We start from the raw sequence: 21,267 nt of genomic DNA on the forward strand, positions 1-21,267 counted from the left end.
ATATTCATGTCTATTCCAGTTTCTTTGGCACTTCAGTGTACATACAGGCATACATATGTAGCTACGTATGTGTGTATGTCCATGCATGCATTTGTTGGAAACTTATTGATATAAGTTAATGGATCTTTAAGATAAAAAGGTGTCTCATGGTACACAGTACAAGCTAAACTGTACAAAGATGCAAACATCTAAAATACAAGGAAGTTCAGAATTGGACCACTTGCTGTGCCAAAAACCACTGGTGTAGGCAGAGCTCTTGTATGCAGTGGTTCAGAGTGGATGTTATGTCCACACAGGATACAATAGTTATACAGAAGTATTATGATACAGCAAATTCATTTGTATGTCGAAACATGGCAGATCATTGCCTAACTAGAGGACGGCCAAAGTTGGTTCAGAATGGGAAGTAGAATGCTGCTGCATATAACATCATTTCATACTTGGGGAGAAAAGTGTCTCAAAGGGAGCAGTGCCAAGGCTGACCACATACTAGAAACAAGTGTCATGATTGTTGCATTGGAGTAAGTGCCTTAAGGGATGCAACCTGTGCGGCAGACTGGTGGCTGTCTCTGGGTCAGACATCTCTCATCAGCTTGGAAAAATTGCTGTGTATGCTTGGTTACTTGCAAGGTGCATTCCCTTCACACAAAGAGCTATGGTGGATGTGGTCAGTGTGATGTCTGGCCTACTGTGAAGGACTCAGGAACATTAGGGAAGTTTCCTGTTCACAGATGAGACACAGTTTAGCCTAGATAGTGCTTCATTCCATCCCTGGGACATGTTCAAACCATGCTAATGTAATCGAAAGAGGTTGTTGAAGCAGCACCAATGTTTTTGTTTGGAGCAGCTTGACATCAGGAGCATTTGTGCTGCTAGATATACTACTGATAGTAATATAACTTTAGTCTGCAGGGTTGTCATCATGCTACAGCATGAGTTCCTTATTTGTGGTCCTTGAAGCCCTTTGTTACATGTGTAGATGATAATGCTTGACCCCACAGGAGGGCTGGCCTGGTGGATGAGTACTTGCAGCAAGAAGGTGCAACTTGTGTAGAGCAGCCATCTCATACTCTGATCTTAAATTTATAAGTTGCAGCAGACATTTTAGGTTTTGCAAACTGCAGCCCTAACATTGACTGACAGATAGTGTGGAGACCCATTGTGCACATCACCATGCAACAACTTCACATCCCCTAGTGACATTCTGTACTCTGACAGTGGAGGGGACTTACATTCCTTAATGAGTAGTTAGAATACACTTCTGTAACAACGTGTGTGTGTGTGTGTGTGTGTGTGTGTGTGTGTGTAGTAGAGGGAAACATTTCACATGGTATATATAAAAGCTGTGTGTTTTTCATTGTGTCTATCAACACACCAGTGCTTAGTAAGTTACAGCATCTTTGTTTTTTATATATACACAGGAAATCAATTTCCTGTCGACAACAGTGTGTTAGCCATTTTTCGAGTGTGTGTCCTGCCATGGGTGCAGGTTGGGTGGTGGCCAGTACAGTGAAGGTGCGGTACCACTGACCACTAGGAATGGTTTTTCAGTGGTGCCACATGGCGTTTCCAATGCTGTATTTAGTGCTCATCATATCATAAACACTGACATAGGCCATATTGATGAAACCATCAGTGAAGTCAACCTAGCAGATAATCAAGAGGTACCTGTCACCAATCCATCTGTGAAATGGCATTGGGGAGGGGAGAGAGGGGGGGGGGGGATTGCAGCTGCTCTACCAGGTTGATAAACTTTCCATGTATGACAGGTGGTTCTGAGGCAGCTTCACAGCAAGCACAGAGATGGTTACATCCATCTCTGAAAATCAGCAATATAATGTTGACCGTTACATTGTATTCATTGAAAGTGTACATAAAGGAAGAAGCATTGGGAGATTACATCCACAAATATAGGGTGCTCATACACTTGTATAAGCTGGATGTACAGATCTCTAATGGTGCTATGCAAATTACTTAGTCTGGCCATAACTGTGTCAAAATCAAATCATGCAGCAGTAGCTTCTAATTATATGTTGTTTTTGCACATGATTGCCTTGAAACATATAGAACAACATTCTTTAAGATAAAACTGAGAATAATAACTGAATTGTCACTAGAAGAAATATGGTTGTCATCTGGTACTCTGTCAAACAGCATACGAGGAAAGTCCAGGAAAATGGACAGATTAAGGAAATGCCGTGGACAGCATGTCTTGTAAGCTTCAAACCACAGAAATGGTCCAACTTTGTGTGTATACATAGTGTGCACTGTTATATTGAACGATACGCGAGACCTGTTTTGCAGTGCTCTAATTGGCTATTGTGTAGTGACTCTAGTAAACACAGTTGTAATATGAAACATTGTGCTTACTCCTGAAAGATATTAATGAGTGTGAGAAGCACACACCTTCCTCTTGTGTTCACTGATCAGTAGGGCATCTGTCTAATTTTAAAGTGTCTCCAGAGTACTTTCGACAGAGGAAAATTAAACAGTACATGGCAATAGAAAGCATAACATGCCAGCAAGCAGCCTCACAAATAAATTTTGTAATGTAGGCAGTCTCAGTCACAAAAAGCTTGGCACCCTCCCAGACATTTGTATACTTGCAGCTAAGTATGGCTAGTTCACCTGATACATCCAAATGCCATAAAATCACTAAATGAAAGGAATAATTCCTTCTCAAGTCAGCTGCTTCAACAGACACCCCAAGTTGTACAAATGTACAACTGTATATACCAGTGAAAGGCGTCACATTTTTAACAGCTACAGAAGCAATAATGAACCAAATAGGGCATAGAAAGTGCAACAGAGAAATGCACAGGAAAGTGCACATTCAGTAACATGTCACGAGCACCTAATTGTTCAGTATGGCTTAATCAAAGCAACGTACAATGTGATAATAATTATAATAGGACTAAAGGATGGTGCACTTGCAGGATAGCTACAGTAATGGAATTCATCACAGAATTGCCACTAAGTCTGGATCCAACAGTGACAGGATACGTTGAGAATGTAATGCACTGGAATGCTCATTCTATTATATGTAACAAACACAGCCTCCTACATATTTTATGCTCCAACCACATTTCATTATGTGTGATACATGAAACATGTGTGGCTGCTGCCAAATGAATCCTTTCTGTGTCCTGGCTTTGATGCAATTCAAGCCGACAGATGATGATGATAAAGAGAAGAGTCCACTTCTTACAAGAAAGGGAATCCTGTATAAAATTCAAGGAGATGACAGTTAAGAAATACCACTTCAAGCTGCTGCAGCTACAATGTATATGAACAGGAATGAAATAAACGAAATGTCGATTTACATATTGCAAAGGAAGCATGTCATAAACAACAACTGAGTATATTGTTTAATTTGATAGTGGTTCCAAAGATAATATTAGTTGATTTTAATGCTGTTCACCCTGATTGGGGCCCAGACCAAGAAAAAATCGTCAGAAAAATAACTGAGATTGTCAACAATGTCATTTAATCATTTAAAATGAGTGTCCACTAATGATAAGTGAACCAAGCCAATGATTGAGTGCTGTAGGTATATGTTTGATGTCCCTGAGTTTAACATTAGACTCCTCAATGGATGTAGTAAAAGAAACCCCTCTGGTCTGATCATCTACCCACCATTCTCAGATGTAGTGGAGGGGTGATACGTGCATCATTTGGTCATCCTATAAGAGGAGCATTTGGAAACTATGCTGGAACAAGTACACTACAACACTTTCAGATAAGATGCATATGTTTTCAGCATGTGTAGAAACAGGAACAGACTATGCGAGTTTTGTTGCTTATACTGCATCTACATCTACATCTACATCATACTCCGCAAGCCACCTAATGGTGTGTGGTGGAGGGTACTTTCAGTACCATTGTCTGGTCCCTCCAACCCTGTTCCACTCATGAATAGTGCTTGGGAAGAACGATTGTCGGTAAGCCTCTGTATTGGTTCTAATTTCTTGAATTTTCTCCTTGTGGTCAATATGCGAGATGTGTGTGTGTGTGTGTGTGTGTGTGTGTGTGTGTGTGTGGGGGGGGGGGGGGGGGGGGGGGGGGAAGTAATATGTTGTTCCACTCCTCCTGAAAAGTGCTATCCGGAAATTTCAATAGTAAATCTCTTCGTGACGCGCAATGACTCTCTTGTAATGTCTGCCAGTGGAGTTTGTATAGCATCTCTGTAATGCCCTCTCACCAGCTAAACGATCCCAAGATGAAACACGCCGCTCTCCTCTATCAGTCCTACCTGATAGGGGTCCCAGATAGATGAACATTACTCAAGAAGCGGGCGAACAAGCACTTTATAAGCCACTTCTTTCATGGATGAGTTAAATTTCCTTACGATTCTTCTGATAAGTCTTAGTCTTGCGTGTGCTTTTCCCACTATCTGTTTTATGTGGTCATTCCACTGAAGGTCGCTCTGGATAGTTACACCTAGATATTTTATGGCAGACGCTGTCTTCAGCTGTTTGTCATCAATAGTGTAGCTGCTCAGTAGTGGATTTCTTTTCCTATGTATGTGCAATATGTTACATTTATTTCCGTTCAGGGTCAACTGTCAGGGCCTGCACCATTCATCAATTCTCTGCAGGTCATTCTGCAAATTCTTACTATCTTCTGGTGTTGCTACTTTGGTATAGACAACTGCATCATCTGCAAATAGCCTTAAAGAGCATGTGATGCTTTCTACTAGATCATAATAGAGGGAAACATTCCACGTAGGAAAAATATATCTAGGAAAAATATTCTACTAGAAAAAAATTCTACTAGATCATTTATATATATATTGTAAACACCAATGGTCGTATCACACTTCCTTGTGGTACTCCAGATATTACCTTTACATCTGTCAATCTAGTTCCATTAAGAGTGACATGTTGAGTTCTATCTGCAAGGAAGTTGTGAATCCAATCACAAGTGTGCTCCGATACTCCATAGGCTCATACTTTTTTCATTAAACGGCAATGCGGGACAGCGTCAAATGCCTTACTGAAATCAAGGAACGTGGCATCAACCTGAGTGCTATTGTCCACTGCACTGTGGATCTCATGGAGGAACAGAGTGAACTGAGTTTTGCAGGATCTCTGTTTGCCAAATCCATGTTGTTTTTTGTAGAGGATATGTTCATTTTCCAAAAACATCATAATCCTTGAGCATAAAACATGTTCCATAATTCTACAACAGATTGACATCAATGATACAGGTCTAAAATTGTGTGGATCTGCCTAATGGCCTTTCTTAAAAACGAGAATGACCTGCGCTTTTTTCCAATTGTTAGGTACCTTTTGTTGCTCAAGCGATCTATGATAAATTACTGATATAAGGGGAGCAAGTTCTTTTGCATAATCTTTATAGAATGTTATAGGTATCTACATCTACGTGATTACTCTGCAATTCACAATAAAGTGCCTGGCAGAGGGTTCAATGAACCACCTTCAAGTTGTCTCTCTGCCGTTCCACTCTTGAATGGCACGCGGGAAAAACGAGCACTTAAATTTTTCTGTACAAGCCCTGATTTCTCTTATCTTGATGATAATTTCTCCCTCTGTATGTGGGTGCCAACAGAATGTTTTTGCAATCGGAGTAAAAGACTGGTGATTGAAATTTCATGAGAAGATCCCGTTGCAGCGAAAAACAACTTTGTTTTAATGTTTGCCACTCGAATTCACGTATCATGTCAGTGGGACTATCTCCCCTTTTTGGCAATAGTACAAAACGAGCCACCCTTCTGTGAACTTTTTCGATGCCATCTGTCAGTCCCACGTGATGCGGATACTGCACAGCAATACTCCAGAACAGGGTGGACAGGCATGGTGTAAGCAGCCTCTTTAGTAGACCTGATGCTACTCACATTGACTCCTATGACGTTAATACAGATCAGAAACAATAGAGGCCTATAACACTTCCTTGGGGAATGTTAGATATTACTTCTGTTTTACTTGGTGACTTTCCGTCTATTACTAAGAACTGTGACCTTTCCAACAGGAAATCGTGAATCCAGTCACACAACTGAGGCAATATTCCATAGGCGATATTCCATAGGCATGCAGTTTTGTTAGAAGACACTTGTGAGGAACAGTGTGAACCCTTCCGGAAATCTAAAAATATCGAATCAGTTTGACATCCCCTGCCGATAGCATTCCTTACTTCATGAGTAGCTATTGTGTTTCACGAGAATGGTGTTTTCTGAATCCGTGCTGATTGTGTGTCAATAAATCATTTTCTTCGAGGTAATAGACAATGTTCGAACACAGTATGTGTTCCAAAACACTACTGCATTAAACATTAGTGATATGGGCTTGTAATTCAAAGGATTACTCCTATTTCCCTTTTTGGGTATTGGTGTGACTTGAGCAATTTTCCAGTCTTTAGGTATGGAGCTTTCTGTGAGCGAGCGGTTGTATGTAATTGCTAAATATGGAGCTATTGTATCAGCATACTCTGAAAGGAAACTGACTGGTATACAATCTGGACCAGACCTTGCCTTTATTAAGTGATTTAAGCTGCTTTCCTTCTATATTTCTGATCTTGGCTGTTGTTGTTGATTTGAATTCAAAAATATTTTCTTTGTCTTCTTGGGTGAAGAAATTTTGGAAAACTGTGTTTTATAGCTCTGCTTTAGTGGCACTGTCATCAATGACTTCACTGTTGTTGCGCAGTGAAGGTATTGATTGTGTCTTGCCACTGGTGTGCTTTATGTATGACCAGAATCTATTTGGGTTTTCTGCCAGATTTCGAGATATAGTTTCGTTGTGGAAATTATTAAAAGCATCTGGCATTGAAGTACGCACTATATTTCAAACAACTGCAAAACTTTGCTAATCTTGGGGATTTTGCCTTCTTTTAAATTTGGCTCCCCCCCCCCCTCCCCCCCATTGTCTGCAATCTGATCCTTTTTGTGTACTATGGGTGATCAGTGCCACCACTCACTAATTTATGTGGTATATATCTCTCAATCACTGTTGAAATTATTCCACATCTTTTTTACGCTTGCGTGATCAGATCGGAAGGACTAGAGACTCTCTCTTAAGAAGACATTAAGAGCATTTTTATCAGCTTTTTTAAATAGATGTACTTCACATTTCTTTTTGATAGTTGTAGGTGTTACGGTATTCAGCCTACCAGCAACTGCCTTGTGGTCACTAATCCCTGTATTCATCATGATACTCCCTATTTGTCCAGGATTATTTGTTGCTAAGAGGTCAAGTATGCTTTCGCAACCATTTACACTTCGAGTGGGCTGATGAACTAATTGTTCAAAATAACTTTCTGAGAAAGCATTCAGTGCGCAATTTCGGATGATGTTTTATGCCGCCGGCTTTAAACGTATAATTTTTCCAGCATATTGAGGGTAGATTGAAGTCACCAGTGACTATAACTATATGAGTGAGGTACCTATTTGAAATGAGACTAAAGTTTTCTTTGAACTCTTCAGCAACTATATCTTCTGAGTCGGGGGTTGGTAAAAAGATCCAATTAATAGTTTAGTCCGATTGTCAAATATAACCTCTACCCATACTATTTCACAGGAACTATCTACTTCAATTTCACTACAAGGTAAACCACTTCTAACAGCAATAAATACTCCACTGCCAATTTATTTAATCTATCCTTTCTGAACACTGTTAGATCATTTGAGAAAATTTTGGCTGAACTTATTTCCGGCTTTAGCCAGCTTTCTATGCCTATAACTATTTGAGCTTCAGTGCATCTGGTCCTGATGCCTTTCCACTACTAAGCGATTGTAGCTTCATTTCAATTCTATGATGAGTTATCTCAGTATCTGCCATTTCAACATTCCTAAGACAATTAAAAGGAAGGTAGTGTTACCATCTTTTGCAGGGAAACAACTTCGGAAGACCGAATTCAGTATTTTGGTCTTCTCTGTTATCTTCTGCTTCGGTGCCAGCGTGGTCGCTGGGAGAATGAATAGATGATAATTGACCCACTTACTGATTTTATGTACGACCAAAATCTCTTAGGATTTTGACTCGGGTCAGTTGATGACGTCTTGCTTTCAAAATCATTGAACACTTCTTTCATTGCTCTCCTTATGCTCATTTTCGCTTCGTTCAGCTTTTGTTTGTCAGCTAGGTTATTACTTCTTCTGAATCTGATATGAAGTGCTCTTTGTTTATGTGGTCCTATTCTAACATGACTATTAAACCATGGGAGATCTTTCCCATCCCTTAAAACCTTACTTGGAACGCACTTGCCTAGGGCATATTAAACAGTGCCTTTGAATTTTTTCCAATTGCTCTCCCCATCTTCTTCCTCATCACCGAATATTTTATGCTGACTGCTGAGATATTTTGAAATTTGTATCCTGTCACCCTTGCTGAGAAATTATATCTTCCTACCTTTCTTAACATTCCTTGTAGGACCCGTCATCATAGATGCTGTCACAGCCTTATGATCACTGATACCTTCCTCTACGTTAACTGATTCGATAAGTTCAGGTCTGTTGCCAGGTGGTCTAAGATGTTGCCATCTTGAGTTGGTTCTCCAACTATCTGCTCAAGGTAATTTTCGGACAAGACATCCACAACAATGCCACACGAATCCCTGTCTCTGGTACCAGTTTTGATGGCATAACACTCACAGTCTATACCTGACAAGTTGAAGTCACACCCTATTACAATGGCATGATCCGGAAAATTACTGATGTTCTGCACTTTCTGTCTGAAGCACTCTAGAACTACAGATCTTGACCTAGGTGGTCTGTGAAAGCATCCGACCACCATTTTTGACCATTCTTTGATACTCAGTTCCACCCAGATCAATTCACATTTGGAATCTGTGGTAACCTCTGTAGATTTTATAGAATTTTTTACTGCAATGAACACACCGCCACCATTGGCGACTAATTTATCCTATGATAAACATTCCAATCTGAACTGAGGATTTCGTTGTCATTGACAGCTGGTTTCAACCAGCTTTCCGTTCCCAATACTATCTGCGCATTATAACCTTCAGTAAGTAATACTAATTCTGGGACTTTTCCGTGGATACTCCTGCAGTTTACTAAAAAACTTACTGAGGAAGCTGCAACAGTATATGTTCCACAAAATAAACATTTTGTTCCAAAAATGAAAAACATTACCAGTTTGATGGATGAGGAATCCAATAATGCATTGCTGGAAAGAAGGGAAGCATCAAAACTGTACAGAAGGCATGCTTTGGAAGAAAATTACATAAATTGCAATAGACTGTATTGTACTTCGGTATGTCCTTAAATGGATTATGTTTGTCATTGTTTTGGGTCAGCTCTGGATGTGTCTAAAACAATTAGACAAATGCCAGCACAAAGTGTTTAGATTGTGCCTGTCAACACTGACTACCACTCTCTTAGTTGAAGCAAATGAGCATCCCCTACATCTTTGTTTTGACTACCCAAATGTGAAAGTTTTATTCACACTGTTACTGTTCACGTAAGATCAGATATTGTAAGACATCTGTACCTTAGTGGAGTCATGCTGTATGTCCGGACACTGGATCACTAAGTGTCTTCATCGTCTTGTTGCTCCACACATGGACACCCATTTCTCAAATGAAGCATTTGCTCACAAGAATTATTCTGTTTTGAAGCAGACGCCTGTATCTGTGTATTGGAAGCACAAGTTGTGATTGACCTGTCCTTTTTTTCTGTGGCTTTTCAAATAATTGCATTTTGGCGAAACATGTTTTGACCATATACTGCTGCTTTGAAGAATAAAGAGGAATGTCGTTGTGCTTACTGGGATTGCAGCTGTCATATTGGAATGAAATTCAAGGAACTCATGATAATGAAGGCTAATCTTTTGGCATTCTTCAAGCCTTTCAATATGCTGAGAAGCACTTTGGTTCTGAGTTTGTTGTCCTTTCTGATTCCAGGTCAGCACTGGACTATTAAGAGATCTGCACAGTGGAACATACAACCGTCCAATGCCATTTGACATCATGACTCTGATGTTACAGATAAGAAATAGGGATCAGAAATTTACCATGTGCTGTGTAAAAGCACACTGAGACTTACTTGGCAGTGAAACAGCAGACAAGCTAGCCAAAGTAGTTGTCTATGACTGAGTGAAGGGGGGACCTGGAATTACCAGCTACATATCCTTTAAATTTTAACAATTGGAGAGAAATGGAACACAGACCACCAAATACAAAGGCAAAGATTACAATCCAAAATGAATCCAGTGGCGAATCCTAACTTCTGACAGAAGATAAGCCGATGGTCCCCATTGCATCCCTGTTATGTGACTGTGGTGAAGGAGAGGACATCAGTCACAAATTTTTTGGCAGCACAAACAGATAAAATACTGCAAGGCATCTCCTTCAACTTCTGGCTGCTGTTGCTGACATGTCACCATAGTGCTTTGCTTGAAAGACTTGAGAATACATTGTCTTTTATATGCCTCGAAAGAACAGGTCTATTTTTAATGTATTTCTAATGTAATTTTATTTTTATTATGTGTTATGTATTCAAACCATTTTTTCAACCTTACATGTGTGATGATGGCTGTATGAGTCCTGTTCCTGTGCCAAAATAATAAAAATATTCTCCTCTTCCTTCTCACTTCCCTCCTGTTTTTTATCATTAATTTTCATTAAATTAACTTTGCTGTAAATTGATTTCAGATATTTTCAGTTCGGCTGGATTGGTAGTCCTGAACTGGCCAATTCAATTGCAATGTCAGTACTACCTCTCCCACATTTGTTGGTTATTAATTCTACTACAAACCATCACCACATTCCTGAAGAAGAGCCACGGCAGATGACTATTGCATCTGTTACTGCTTTTTTAGAGCGGATACATAACCAGTCAGCTCCAGTACGTATATAAGTTATCAGTAGAGCTTTCTTCTTTTGTTAAAGTTAATGATTACCATATGTATTTATTTTGCTCTAAGCACACACACACATTTTCTATACATTGAATACATTATTTCTTTTTTACCTTAAATTTGTAAAAGAGCGCATTCTCCTGTGTGATTGTTTGGTTTGTAAATTAGAGCATATAGTTGTAACTTTCAGGGGATGATACCTGGTGGAAATGATGTGTACAGGATAGGAGACAATTAAGACAACAAAGAGTTTGTTACATACAAATGAGGTTATTTTTGAAGGTTAGAGCTGAAGTTAGTATTTGTATAAAAGTCAACAAAACTCTGTATAGTTTTGTGTATGCTAGTGCATATGATGATTTGTTTATGTTGGGAAATGGTTGTAGCAGAATGATAATAGTGGCTACCTACAACTGGAAAAGATAATTCTTTGCTGACAGAGGACTTCTTTTGTGTACCAGTGTAACTGGCAGAATATTGAACACAAGCATGCCAATGTGCATGCATTGCTTTGCACAGGTGTCGGATGTCAGTTTGTGGGATGGAGTTCCATGCTTTTTGCACTAGGTCAGTCAATATAGGGATGTTTGTTTAATGCTGTTTGTGGACAAGGCTGGGGCTGTTGTCCAATGATGTCCCATATGTGCTCAGTTGAAGGCAGATCTGGTGATTGAGCAGGTTGAGGCAACATGTCAACACTCTGTAGAACATGTTGGGTTACAATGGACGTATGTGGGCAAGTGTTATCCTGTTGGAAAACACTCCCTGGAATGCTGTTCATGAGTGGCAGCGCAAGAAGTTGAATAACCAGGGTGACGTACAGTTTTGCAGTCAGGATGTGTGAGGTAACCACAAGAGTGCTCCTGCTCTCATATGAAATCGCAACCAAGACCATAACTCTAGGCGTAGGTTCCAGCATGCAGACAGTCGCAGGCCTCAACTCGACTCCTTCCAACCAACACATGGCCATCACTAGCATCGAGGCAGAACTCTAGCTTTCATCAGAAAACAGAACACACCCACACCCTGCCCTCCAATGAGCTTTCGCTTGACACCAGTTAAGTCGTGGATCGTGGTGGTTTGGGGTCAGTGGAATGCACTCTACAGGGCATCTGGCTCAGAGCTGTCCTTGAAATAACCAATGTGTAATAGTTTGTTGTGACACTGTGGTGCCAGCTGTTGCTCAGTTTGCTGCTGCAGACTTGGTATGATGTGCCAGAGGCATGCAATGAACACAATGGTCTTCCCTCTTAATAGTGCCACATGGGCATCTGGAGCCTGGTCTTCTTGCGACTGTGCATTCTCATGACCACCCCTGGCAGCAATCGTGTACAGTGGCTACATTCATACAAAGTCTTTCTGCAGTATCATGGAAGAAACATCCAGCTTCTCGACCTGGATCAAACTCAGTGAAGTGTTGATGATGTCTTTGTCACCTTAAACTCATTCTTGACTACTATCATCTCATCTCATCCCATCTCAGAGGTAACTAACTCTCACAACCATTACAGTGTATGTTTAAAGCAAACCTGATTTGCATCCTCGCTCTTATGTGACTGGTGCGAAATCTGAAAAGCCATCATCTTTCAGATATAGAAATATGCCTACCAACTTTTGTATATGTTGCACAAATCCTTTTAGGTGTTAAGATTTTTTTTATTCTTTTTCCACCAGTGTATGTACATACTTCACAAGCCACCGTATGGTGTGTGGCAGATGGTACCTTGTACCGCTACTTGCTGTTTCCTTTCTTGTCCATTTGCAAAGAGAATGAAGGAAAAACAAATGTCTATATGCCTCCACACAAGCTCTAATTTTTCTTACCTTATCTTCGTGATCCTTATGTGAAATGTTTAGTGATGGCTTTAGCCAGCTTCAAATTCCAATTCTCTAAACTTTCTCAGTTGTTGCCTCATGAAAATAACGTTGTTTTCCCTCCAGGGATTCACACTTTATTATTAATGCATTACCAGAAGTCATGCAATGTAATTTATAAAAGCGTGCTTACATGTTAGTGTGATACTTTTCATTCATGGTTTGTATTGCATTTAAGACACCATACCAACTCCGTGACTGGCATTTCAAAGCATTTGTGCTGTCCTTAAGATATTTTTATATCTACAGGAATGTTGGGTGGTTGTGTATTTCACCCCCCCCCCCCCCCCCCCTTTTTTTCTTTTTCTTTTTTTTTTTTTTTTAAGTCAGATTCACTAGGTGATAGAATGGATAAATATTCTTCCTAGTCTTGTATTTGTAAATCTCTCTTAGTCACAAACTTGGATGAATTGTTGACAAAGTTCAGGAGTAAAAAAAATATACTCTGTACCTACAATTAATATTCCTAATACTTTAAACATGCCTACAAGATTTACGTGTCTGATCTCCATGCATAATTATATTTTTTCCACAACAAATACTGTTAGGTTAAATGAGTCATCCCCAAAATTATCATCATATATTATATAAATGACATTAAACAAAATATTTTAACTTATTAATTTCACTGTCTGTTAAGTTAAATTATTCTTATAAGAAAAGTAGCGGAAACTAAATGTTCTTTTTTTTCAATTAATTGCAGATGGGATATTTTTATCAGTATAAAATGAGATGAGAGTCTTTTAAAAAAATCAGTATTAGTCTATTTGTGCTAACTATATAAAACATTTTTAAAAATGTAACTTACTGTTGTCTCTATCAATGCATCCTTACTTGCATTGACAGCAATGCTTCGACCACAATCGAAAACTACTAATTTTGCTTCTCTTTCCAAATAAAATGGTAGATGATTAACATATAGTGAAAACAATAGTTACACCATAATAGAACACTGCTGTATGTCTGTTATAATTTCCCCTCATGTAGATGGTGTGACATCTTTGTGTGAATTATGTGAAAAGCTGCAGTAACTTTTCATATCTTGTGTAATTCTTGAGAACTAAAATGGCAATATGCTAAGCATGTATTCCATAAAAATGCTATTTCTCTAATAGAGTATTATGCTTCACAAAATCAGATGTATTCATTTAGTCATAGTAGCTCCCAACCGGTGATACTTCATAATTTAAGACTCTTAAGATGTGGCCATTGAATGTATAAATAGTGGTGTTAATTGAAACACAAAATGTTATTGCTAACAATGAGTATCTTATAATTGCTCAGGTGGATATTAATCACTGAGTATACTGAGAGGTCAAGATGTCTTCATGAATCAGATATTCTCTAATTGCTGAAAACTAGTTTTGAGATATTTCAGTTAATAGGCTTACAGTGTTGAGTGACCAGTGGTGTATAGAGCCTCATTAAATAATTGTCTGATCCTGGATTTTAAATTGTTTTTTGTCTGATATAAATCTGTAAAATTTGAAGACTATGAAAGCAACATAAATGTACCATGGGAAAAAAAAGAAAATTACAAAAATCAGTCACTAAAAAGTGGAAATACTTCTCGAAATCATGGTGTTTAGAACAGATTATTACTATATTTTACTCTCTTTATAGAGCTACGTTTGATCCATTTTTGTAATCACTAAATGGTTTGAGAGTGAGTTCCTAACTGACTTAAAGTGAAGTGACACCTATTTACAGAAACTGTGAAAAGTAAAGCATGTGTAATTAAACATATATTTCACTTCTCCCAGTATTGTTAGCAACTTTTGACAAAGTCATCTAGAAATATTGACTCCCACCAGAACTTGTTAAGGTACACTCTGTCTTGCTTTTGTAAAGGAACAATGATTTCACAAATAAAAGTTGGGTTGGGGGTTGTTTGGGGAAGGAGACCAGACAGCGAGGTCATCGATCTCATTGGATTAGGGAAGGATGGGGAAGGAGGCCGGCCGTGCCCTTTCAGAGGAACCACCCTGGCATTTGCCTGGAGTGATTTAGGGAAATTATGGAAAACCTAAATCAGGATGGCCGGACGCGGGATTGAACCGCACAAATAAAAGTCTTGGCAAAGAACTATACAGGGCTGAGCACACGCACCTCTGCATGAAATCACGATAGCTGTTGGGAACTAGTGAAGTGTGTACAATGTTGGTAAAATATTAAGAGTTTAGTCACTTCATCACAATATTTAAAAGTTGTCATTCTTTCACTCCACTGTTGCTCATTCAGCTGCATGTTGGATTCTTGCTGACATCTGTCGAGTCGGCTCGACTTCTGCATGCCCAGATGATGTCAGCATCTTGTTGTTGCGGCAGGTTGCTGTCTGGCAGGTGCGGCTGTTGCCCAGCACAAAGTGATTCTTGCACTGTCTGCTGGAGTGTCATCAGTCCTACTCCTGATTCTTCGATGACCCTGGGTGACCCACAAGTGATGTACCTGGTGTCAGTTGTCGTGTGGTCTGTTGATCTTGTCCCTATGCTTGGCAGCAGCTGAGTGTTGAACAGCAATGTGGACCCCCAAGAAGCCCTGTTGCTGACTTTCGCATTGAAGTTCCGTGCTGGCAGCACTCTGTGATGTGATCATTTTAGAAGACAGACAGTTTCTCCATCAGTAGATGGTAGGTGGCCCGAGCAGTTTTTTTTGGGACCAAATTAACGAGAAGTCTCCATGGTCATGGAATGAGTCAGTACATGAAATTATAACACAATAGTAGAAACAGATAAAATGAAATATAAGAAACATATTCAGGCAACAAGTCGTAAGTTTAAATAAAGAAAATCAACAATGTAACACTGGAATTTGCTTAATTTTTCAGCTCTTCCAGGAGCTCCTCGACAGAATAGAAGGAGTGAGCCATGAGGAATCTCTTCAGTTTGGACTTTAGTGTTTGGGGTACTGCTAAGATTTTTGAGTTCTTGTGGTAGCTTATTGAAAATGGATGCAGCAGAATACTGCATTCCTTTCTGCACAATAGTCAAGGAAGTTCATTCCACATGCAGATTTGATTTCTGCCTAGTATTAACTGAGTGAAAGCTGCTAACTTTTGGGAATAAGCTAATATTGCTAACAACAAACGATATTAAAGAAAATATATACTGTGAGGGCAATGTCAGAATTCCCAGACTATTGAATAGGGGTCAACAAGAGGTTCTCGAACTTACACCACATATAGCTCGAACAACCCGTTTTTGAGCCAAAAATACCCTTTTTGAATCAGAAGAATTACCCCAAAAAATAATACCATATGACATAAATGTATGAAAATATGCAAAGTAGACTACCTTTCGTGTTGAAGTGTCACTTATTTCAGATACTGTTCTAATGGTAAATAAAGTAGTACTTAGTTTCTGAACAAGATCCTGGACATGGGCTTTCCACAACAGCTTACTATCTATCCGAACGCATAGGAACTTGAACTGTTCCGTCTCGCTTATAATATGCCCATTCTGTCTGATCAAAATATCGGTTCTTGTTGAATTGTGAGTTAGAAACTGTAAAAACTGAGTCTTACTGTGATTTAGCATCAAATTATTTTCCACAAGCCATGAACTTATTTCATGAACTACATTATTTGATACTGTTTCAATATTACACACAAGATCCTTCACTATCAACTGGTGTCATCAGCAAACAGAAATATTTTTGAATCACCTGTAATACTAGAAGGCATATCATTTATATAAACAAGAAACAGCAGTGGCCCCAGCATCGACCCTTGGGGAACGCCCCACTTAACAGTGCCCCATTGGGACTGAATATCACTACCACTCTCAATATTGCGGAGAATTACCTTCTGCTTTCTGTACTTAAAGTAAGAGGCGAACCAATTGTAAGCTACTCCCCTTACTCCATAATGGTCCAACTTCTGCAGTAATAATTTGTGGTCAACACAGTCAAAAGCCTTCGTTAAATCAAAGAAAACACCTAGCGTTCGCAACCTTTTATTTAATCCCTTCAAAACCTCACAGAGAAAAGAGAATGTAGCATTTTCAGTTGTTAAACCATTTCTAAAACCAAACTGTACATTTGATAGCAAATTATGTGAATTTAAATGCTCCAATAACCTTGTATATACAACCTTCTCGATAACTTTAGCAAACACCGATGGCATAGAAATAGGTCTAAAATTGTCAACATTATCAATGTCTCCCTTTTTATAAAGTGGCTTCACTACCAAGTACTTTAATCGGTCAGGAAACCGACCACTCCTAAAGGAAAAGTTACAGATATGGCTAAGTACTGGGCTAACATACATAGAACAATACTTCAGTATTCTGCTAGACACCCTGTCATATCCATGAGAGTTCTTGGTCTTTAGTGATTTAATTATTAACTCAACCTCCCTCTTGTGAGTATCATGGAGGAACATTTCAGGTAACAGTCTCGAAACACTTTTTTCTAAGAGCGCTATATGATTCCCTGTTGGGACTAGGTTTCTATTTAGTTCACCTGCTATATTCAGAAAGTGATTATTAAATACTGTACATATATGCGACTTATCAGTAACACGGACATTCCCACTACGCACTGATTCTATATTCTCGACCTGTCTCTGCAGACCAGCCACTTCCTTTACGATTGACCATATGGTTTTAATTTTATCCTGAGACTTCGCTATTCTATCTGCATACCACATACTTTTTGCCTTCCTAATAATGTTTTTAAGCACCTTGCAATACTGTTTGTAATGGGCTGCTGCATTTAGATTTGACTGTTTCTAGCGTTTTGATATAATTGCCACTTTGTTCTACAAGATATTCTTATCCCTCTAGTCAGCCACCCAGGCTGCCTGTTTGTGCTAGTACCCTGTTGTGAACGTTCTAACGGAAAGCAACTTTCAAAGAGCACGAGAAAAGTCTTGAGGAAAGCATTATATTTATTGTCTACTGTATCAGCACTATAAACATCTTGCCACTCTTGTTCCTTGATAAGGTTTACAAAGGTCTCTACAGCAACTGGATCAGCTTTCCTAAAAAGTTGATAACTATATTTAACATGTGTTGCAGCACAAAAATCTTTTGGAGTTAAAATGTGTGCATCATGATCTGAAAAGCCATTCACCTTTTTGCTAACGGAATGCCCTTCTAGTAATGAGGCATGGACAAAAATGTTGTCTATGGTTGTTCTACTGTTCCCTTGCACTCTCGTTGGAAAAAATGTTGGTTTACATAACATTATATGAATTAAGGAGGTCTACCAGCATCCTTTTCCTTGCACAATCACTTATACAATCAATATTGAAGTCACCACATATAACTCACCCTTGAAGCCTCTCCTTGTAAATAGCCCCCCCCCCCCCCCCCCCCCCGTCTCCCTCTCCCTCTCCCCTCTCCCTCTCCCCCACCCCTCTATCTCCCCCTCCCCCACCCCTCTATCCCCCTCCCCCCCTCTCCTCTCTCTCTCTCTCTCTCTCTCTCTCCCCCCCCCTCTCCCCCTCCCCCCCCTCTCTCTCTCCCTCCTCCTCTCTCTCTCCCCCCCCCACTCTCTCCCCCCCCTCTCTCTTCCTCTCCCACCCTCCTCTCACTCATTGTGTTGATTTGATGACAAGGTTACAAGCTTATTCTGCATACTTTCACTTACTATTGTCCTGAAGAAATATCGTCCATATCTAAGCAACTACAGAAAATAAAGCATCGACTCGACAAAAGTGAGGCAAAAGACCACTGTGTAAAGTATCTTCTAGAGCCTCTTCAAGGATCATAGGATTCTGACATATACTTTCCATTTACTCCTCAACAGTGTTTGTTGATAAGAAAAATAATTTTCAGTAGAACTGTAATTTAGTATTTACAAGACAGAAAAATAATTTGTGTCAGCTTTCCCGTCTTGTGTGAGGGTTTATGATGCAGTTCTGTAGTCTGGAGAGACAGTTCTCAATAAATTTCCATCTGACATAAAACAAGGAATTGAAAATCCGTGTAAATTCAAAAGAAAATTTTAAAAAATCACATATCAACATTTTGCAAATTATCTGAATATTTAGTTTTAAGAATTAGTCACCCGACAAGTAGCCTAAAGATAGTTTTATGATAAATATCAATGTTGTCATGCAGGCATTAAGATAATAATAGGGTAATAGCTGTGTGATGTAACTATGGAAGCAGCAGCTGTTCAAATTAGCTGCTTTCATATTAATTTTTCTTTATTAAACTTAAGTTTAATAAATATTTGTGGTTTGTATTAGTTAATTCTTAATGCAGTTTTTAATAGCTATTCCATGTAGTTAATTTATACTTTCACTCTCACTTCATCTTTAAGATTCTCCTTAATGGTGGGACTAATGATAGACAAATGAATAGCCGCATGGGGTAGTTGTGCAGTCTGAGGCGCCTTGTCATGGTTCACACAGCTCCCCCCGTCGGATGTTTGATTCCTCACTCGGGCATAGATGTGTGTGTTGTCTTTAGTGTAAGTTAAGTTAGATTAAGTAGTGTGTCAGCCTAGGAACCATTGACCTCAGCAGTTTGATCCCTCAGGAACTTACCAGAAATTAGACGAATGAATATATGCAAGTGAGTGTTACAGACAGTAGTAATTTGAAATTATTAAGAAGGTGTATGCATAAGAGTAGGCCATTTGGCCATATGTTGATCAGAGCATGGTTATGTAGACATATGAGCTTAAGATGGTACAGGATCCACACTAAAATATGTTCAAATGTTCAAGGATATTCTTTGTAACTGTGTAACTGTTACTCTGTGTTCATTTGTTATTGTACAGTCATTCACTCATGAATGCATAAATAATTTATTACATGTCCTTCCATAACTTATTCACACCATGAATTCACTTACCAGTGATGCTTTCCAAAGTCTTTGGCACTGTGTACCCATAGTCAAGTTATTCTTCCACTGCATTCGAAGAAAGTTTTCAGAATTTAGTCCTGTCATATCCAAATTATTGTATTTTACTTCACAAAAAGAAGTGGAAATCATTAATTCATCTTCAGTGACTCGGGCATCTTCAGTGACTCGGGCATCTTCAGTGACTCGGGCATCTACAGTGACTCGGGCATCTACAGTGACTCAGTTCCTGTTGGTATAGACCTAGTCTTGAAATTTTTGTGTTGGAAATATTGTGTGCTTGGATAGTAAAGTCCTGAGAGGGTGTGCTGTGTTGGATGTGATTTTCAGTATGATACTTCTTTATATTCCTTCTTTATCATAGGTTATTGTATCAGATTCATGATAGTCGAGATGGTGGTGGTGGTGGTGGTGGTGGTGTGATACTAAAATCACTAAAATCTCTTTTTTATGGTAATGTAAATGCTTCTACTGCTTTTTCAGCCATGCATTGCAGCTCGACTTGTTTTTTAGATACTTTACAAACATAAAATCAAGTTTGGCTGTCTCCAAAAGAAGTGGGCTCAATCATAGCATGCTGCAGTTCTGTGATGGTGATAATGGAATGTTTACTGATTCTTGTTGGAGCAGTTGTACCTAAATTCAATTTCTCTGTCATCAAGAACATTGCTGTTATTTTATTTTTTTCTTATTTTTAGACACTTGCCAGGGAAAGTACATGTTACATACTTTAACTTCCAACCCCTGTTGGGCATTTTAAACCATTATACAGTGTTGTGTTTACATAGATTGAAAGAAATGTTCTGAAAACCGCTGCTGATATTTTGAATTGTAACTAAATGCAATTTCCTTACATACTTAATAACTGGGACTAGAAAATATCTCACACTGTTTTTTCCAGAAATGTTGAATTTGGACTATCTTGCAATTTGTGAGCATTAAATCTTCTTGGTTTAGAGCTGTAAGCTATTTCAAAAGGCTTCAAAACTTGGACAGTCCCAGGATTTTGTCACTTCTTGATGTATGAATTGTATATGTGAAAAATGTGATGTTTCACAGTTCAAATGAAGGCTTACCACGTTCAGTAGGACAATGGCTTGTAAATCACTACAGTGTTTCAACCAGCCTTTTGGCTGGAGATAATTTTATCTTTTTATTGACAGCAATGATTGTAACATCACTCTCCAAGAATCATATTCTTATAATTCTATAAACTATCTATCCACACTAGCCACTTGATCAAAGGTGAGCCCTCTGCTTTCTCAGAACTTCTTTCTTTAGTGAGCTGGAATTTCTTTGTACATAAATTGCTTATGTCTATTTGAAGTTGTGGAATGTCAGTAGTTCAAGTAAATGTTGTAGTGATGAATAAAAATGATTAACTTATTTGTTTGTAGGCTTATGGAGGAAATACACTGGTTGTCAGGATGTATCGTACTTACTTTGAAGCAAGGACATCTTTAGCAGAAATGTGGCAGGGAAATCCTGTTCTGACAGCTGTGCTGTTTGGTCTCCCTTTGGGATTCCTCAGTTTAATATGTTATTCGATTTGTTGTGCTGATATCATGGATGCTGATGAAGAAGAAGAAGGTATGATACAACCTGTTATTTATAAAGTATTAATGCAAGTGTCATATCAATTAGCTGATAATTGTAGAGATACTAAATGAAAATAAAATAAGGTAAGACACTAGATAATGCAGGTTTCTGTAAGTATGTCCAGAGTTTCAATTGTGTTACCA

General features: G+C 38.9%; 1 protein-coding gene across 2 annotated transcripts in view; it reads left to right on the top strand.

The window, feature by feature from the left end:
* Positions 1–21,267, top strand: part of LOC124605750 (protein disulfide-isomerase TMX3) — a 185,566-nt gene that overhangs the window by 146,501 nt on the left and 17,798 nt on the right. For both annotated transcript variants that reach the window (XM_047137631.1, XM_047137632.1), the window contains 2 exons: positions 10,630–10,822; positions 20,923–21,115. In XM_047137631.1, coding sequence (XP_046993587.1) covers positions 10,630–10,822; positions 20,923–21,115 — 386 coding nt within the window. The remainder of the gene's footprint in view (positions 1–10,629; positions 10,823–20,922; positions 21,116–21,267) is intronic.

The sequence above is a fragment of the Schistocerca americana genome, chromosome 3 (assembly GCF_021461395.2).
Source record: "Schistocerca americana isolate TAMUIC-IGC-003095 chromosome 3, iqSchAmer2.1, whole genome shotgun sequence".
Classification (NCBI taxonomy): domain Eukaryota; kingdom Metazoa; phylum Arthropoda; class Insecta; order Orthoptera; family Acrididae; genus Schistocerca; species Schistocerca americana.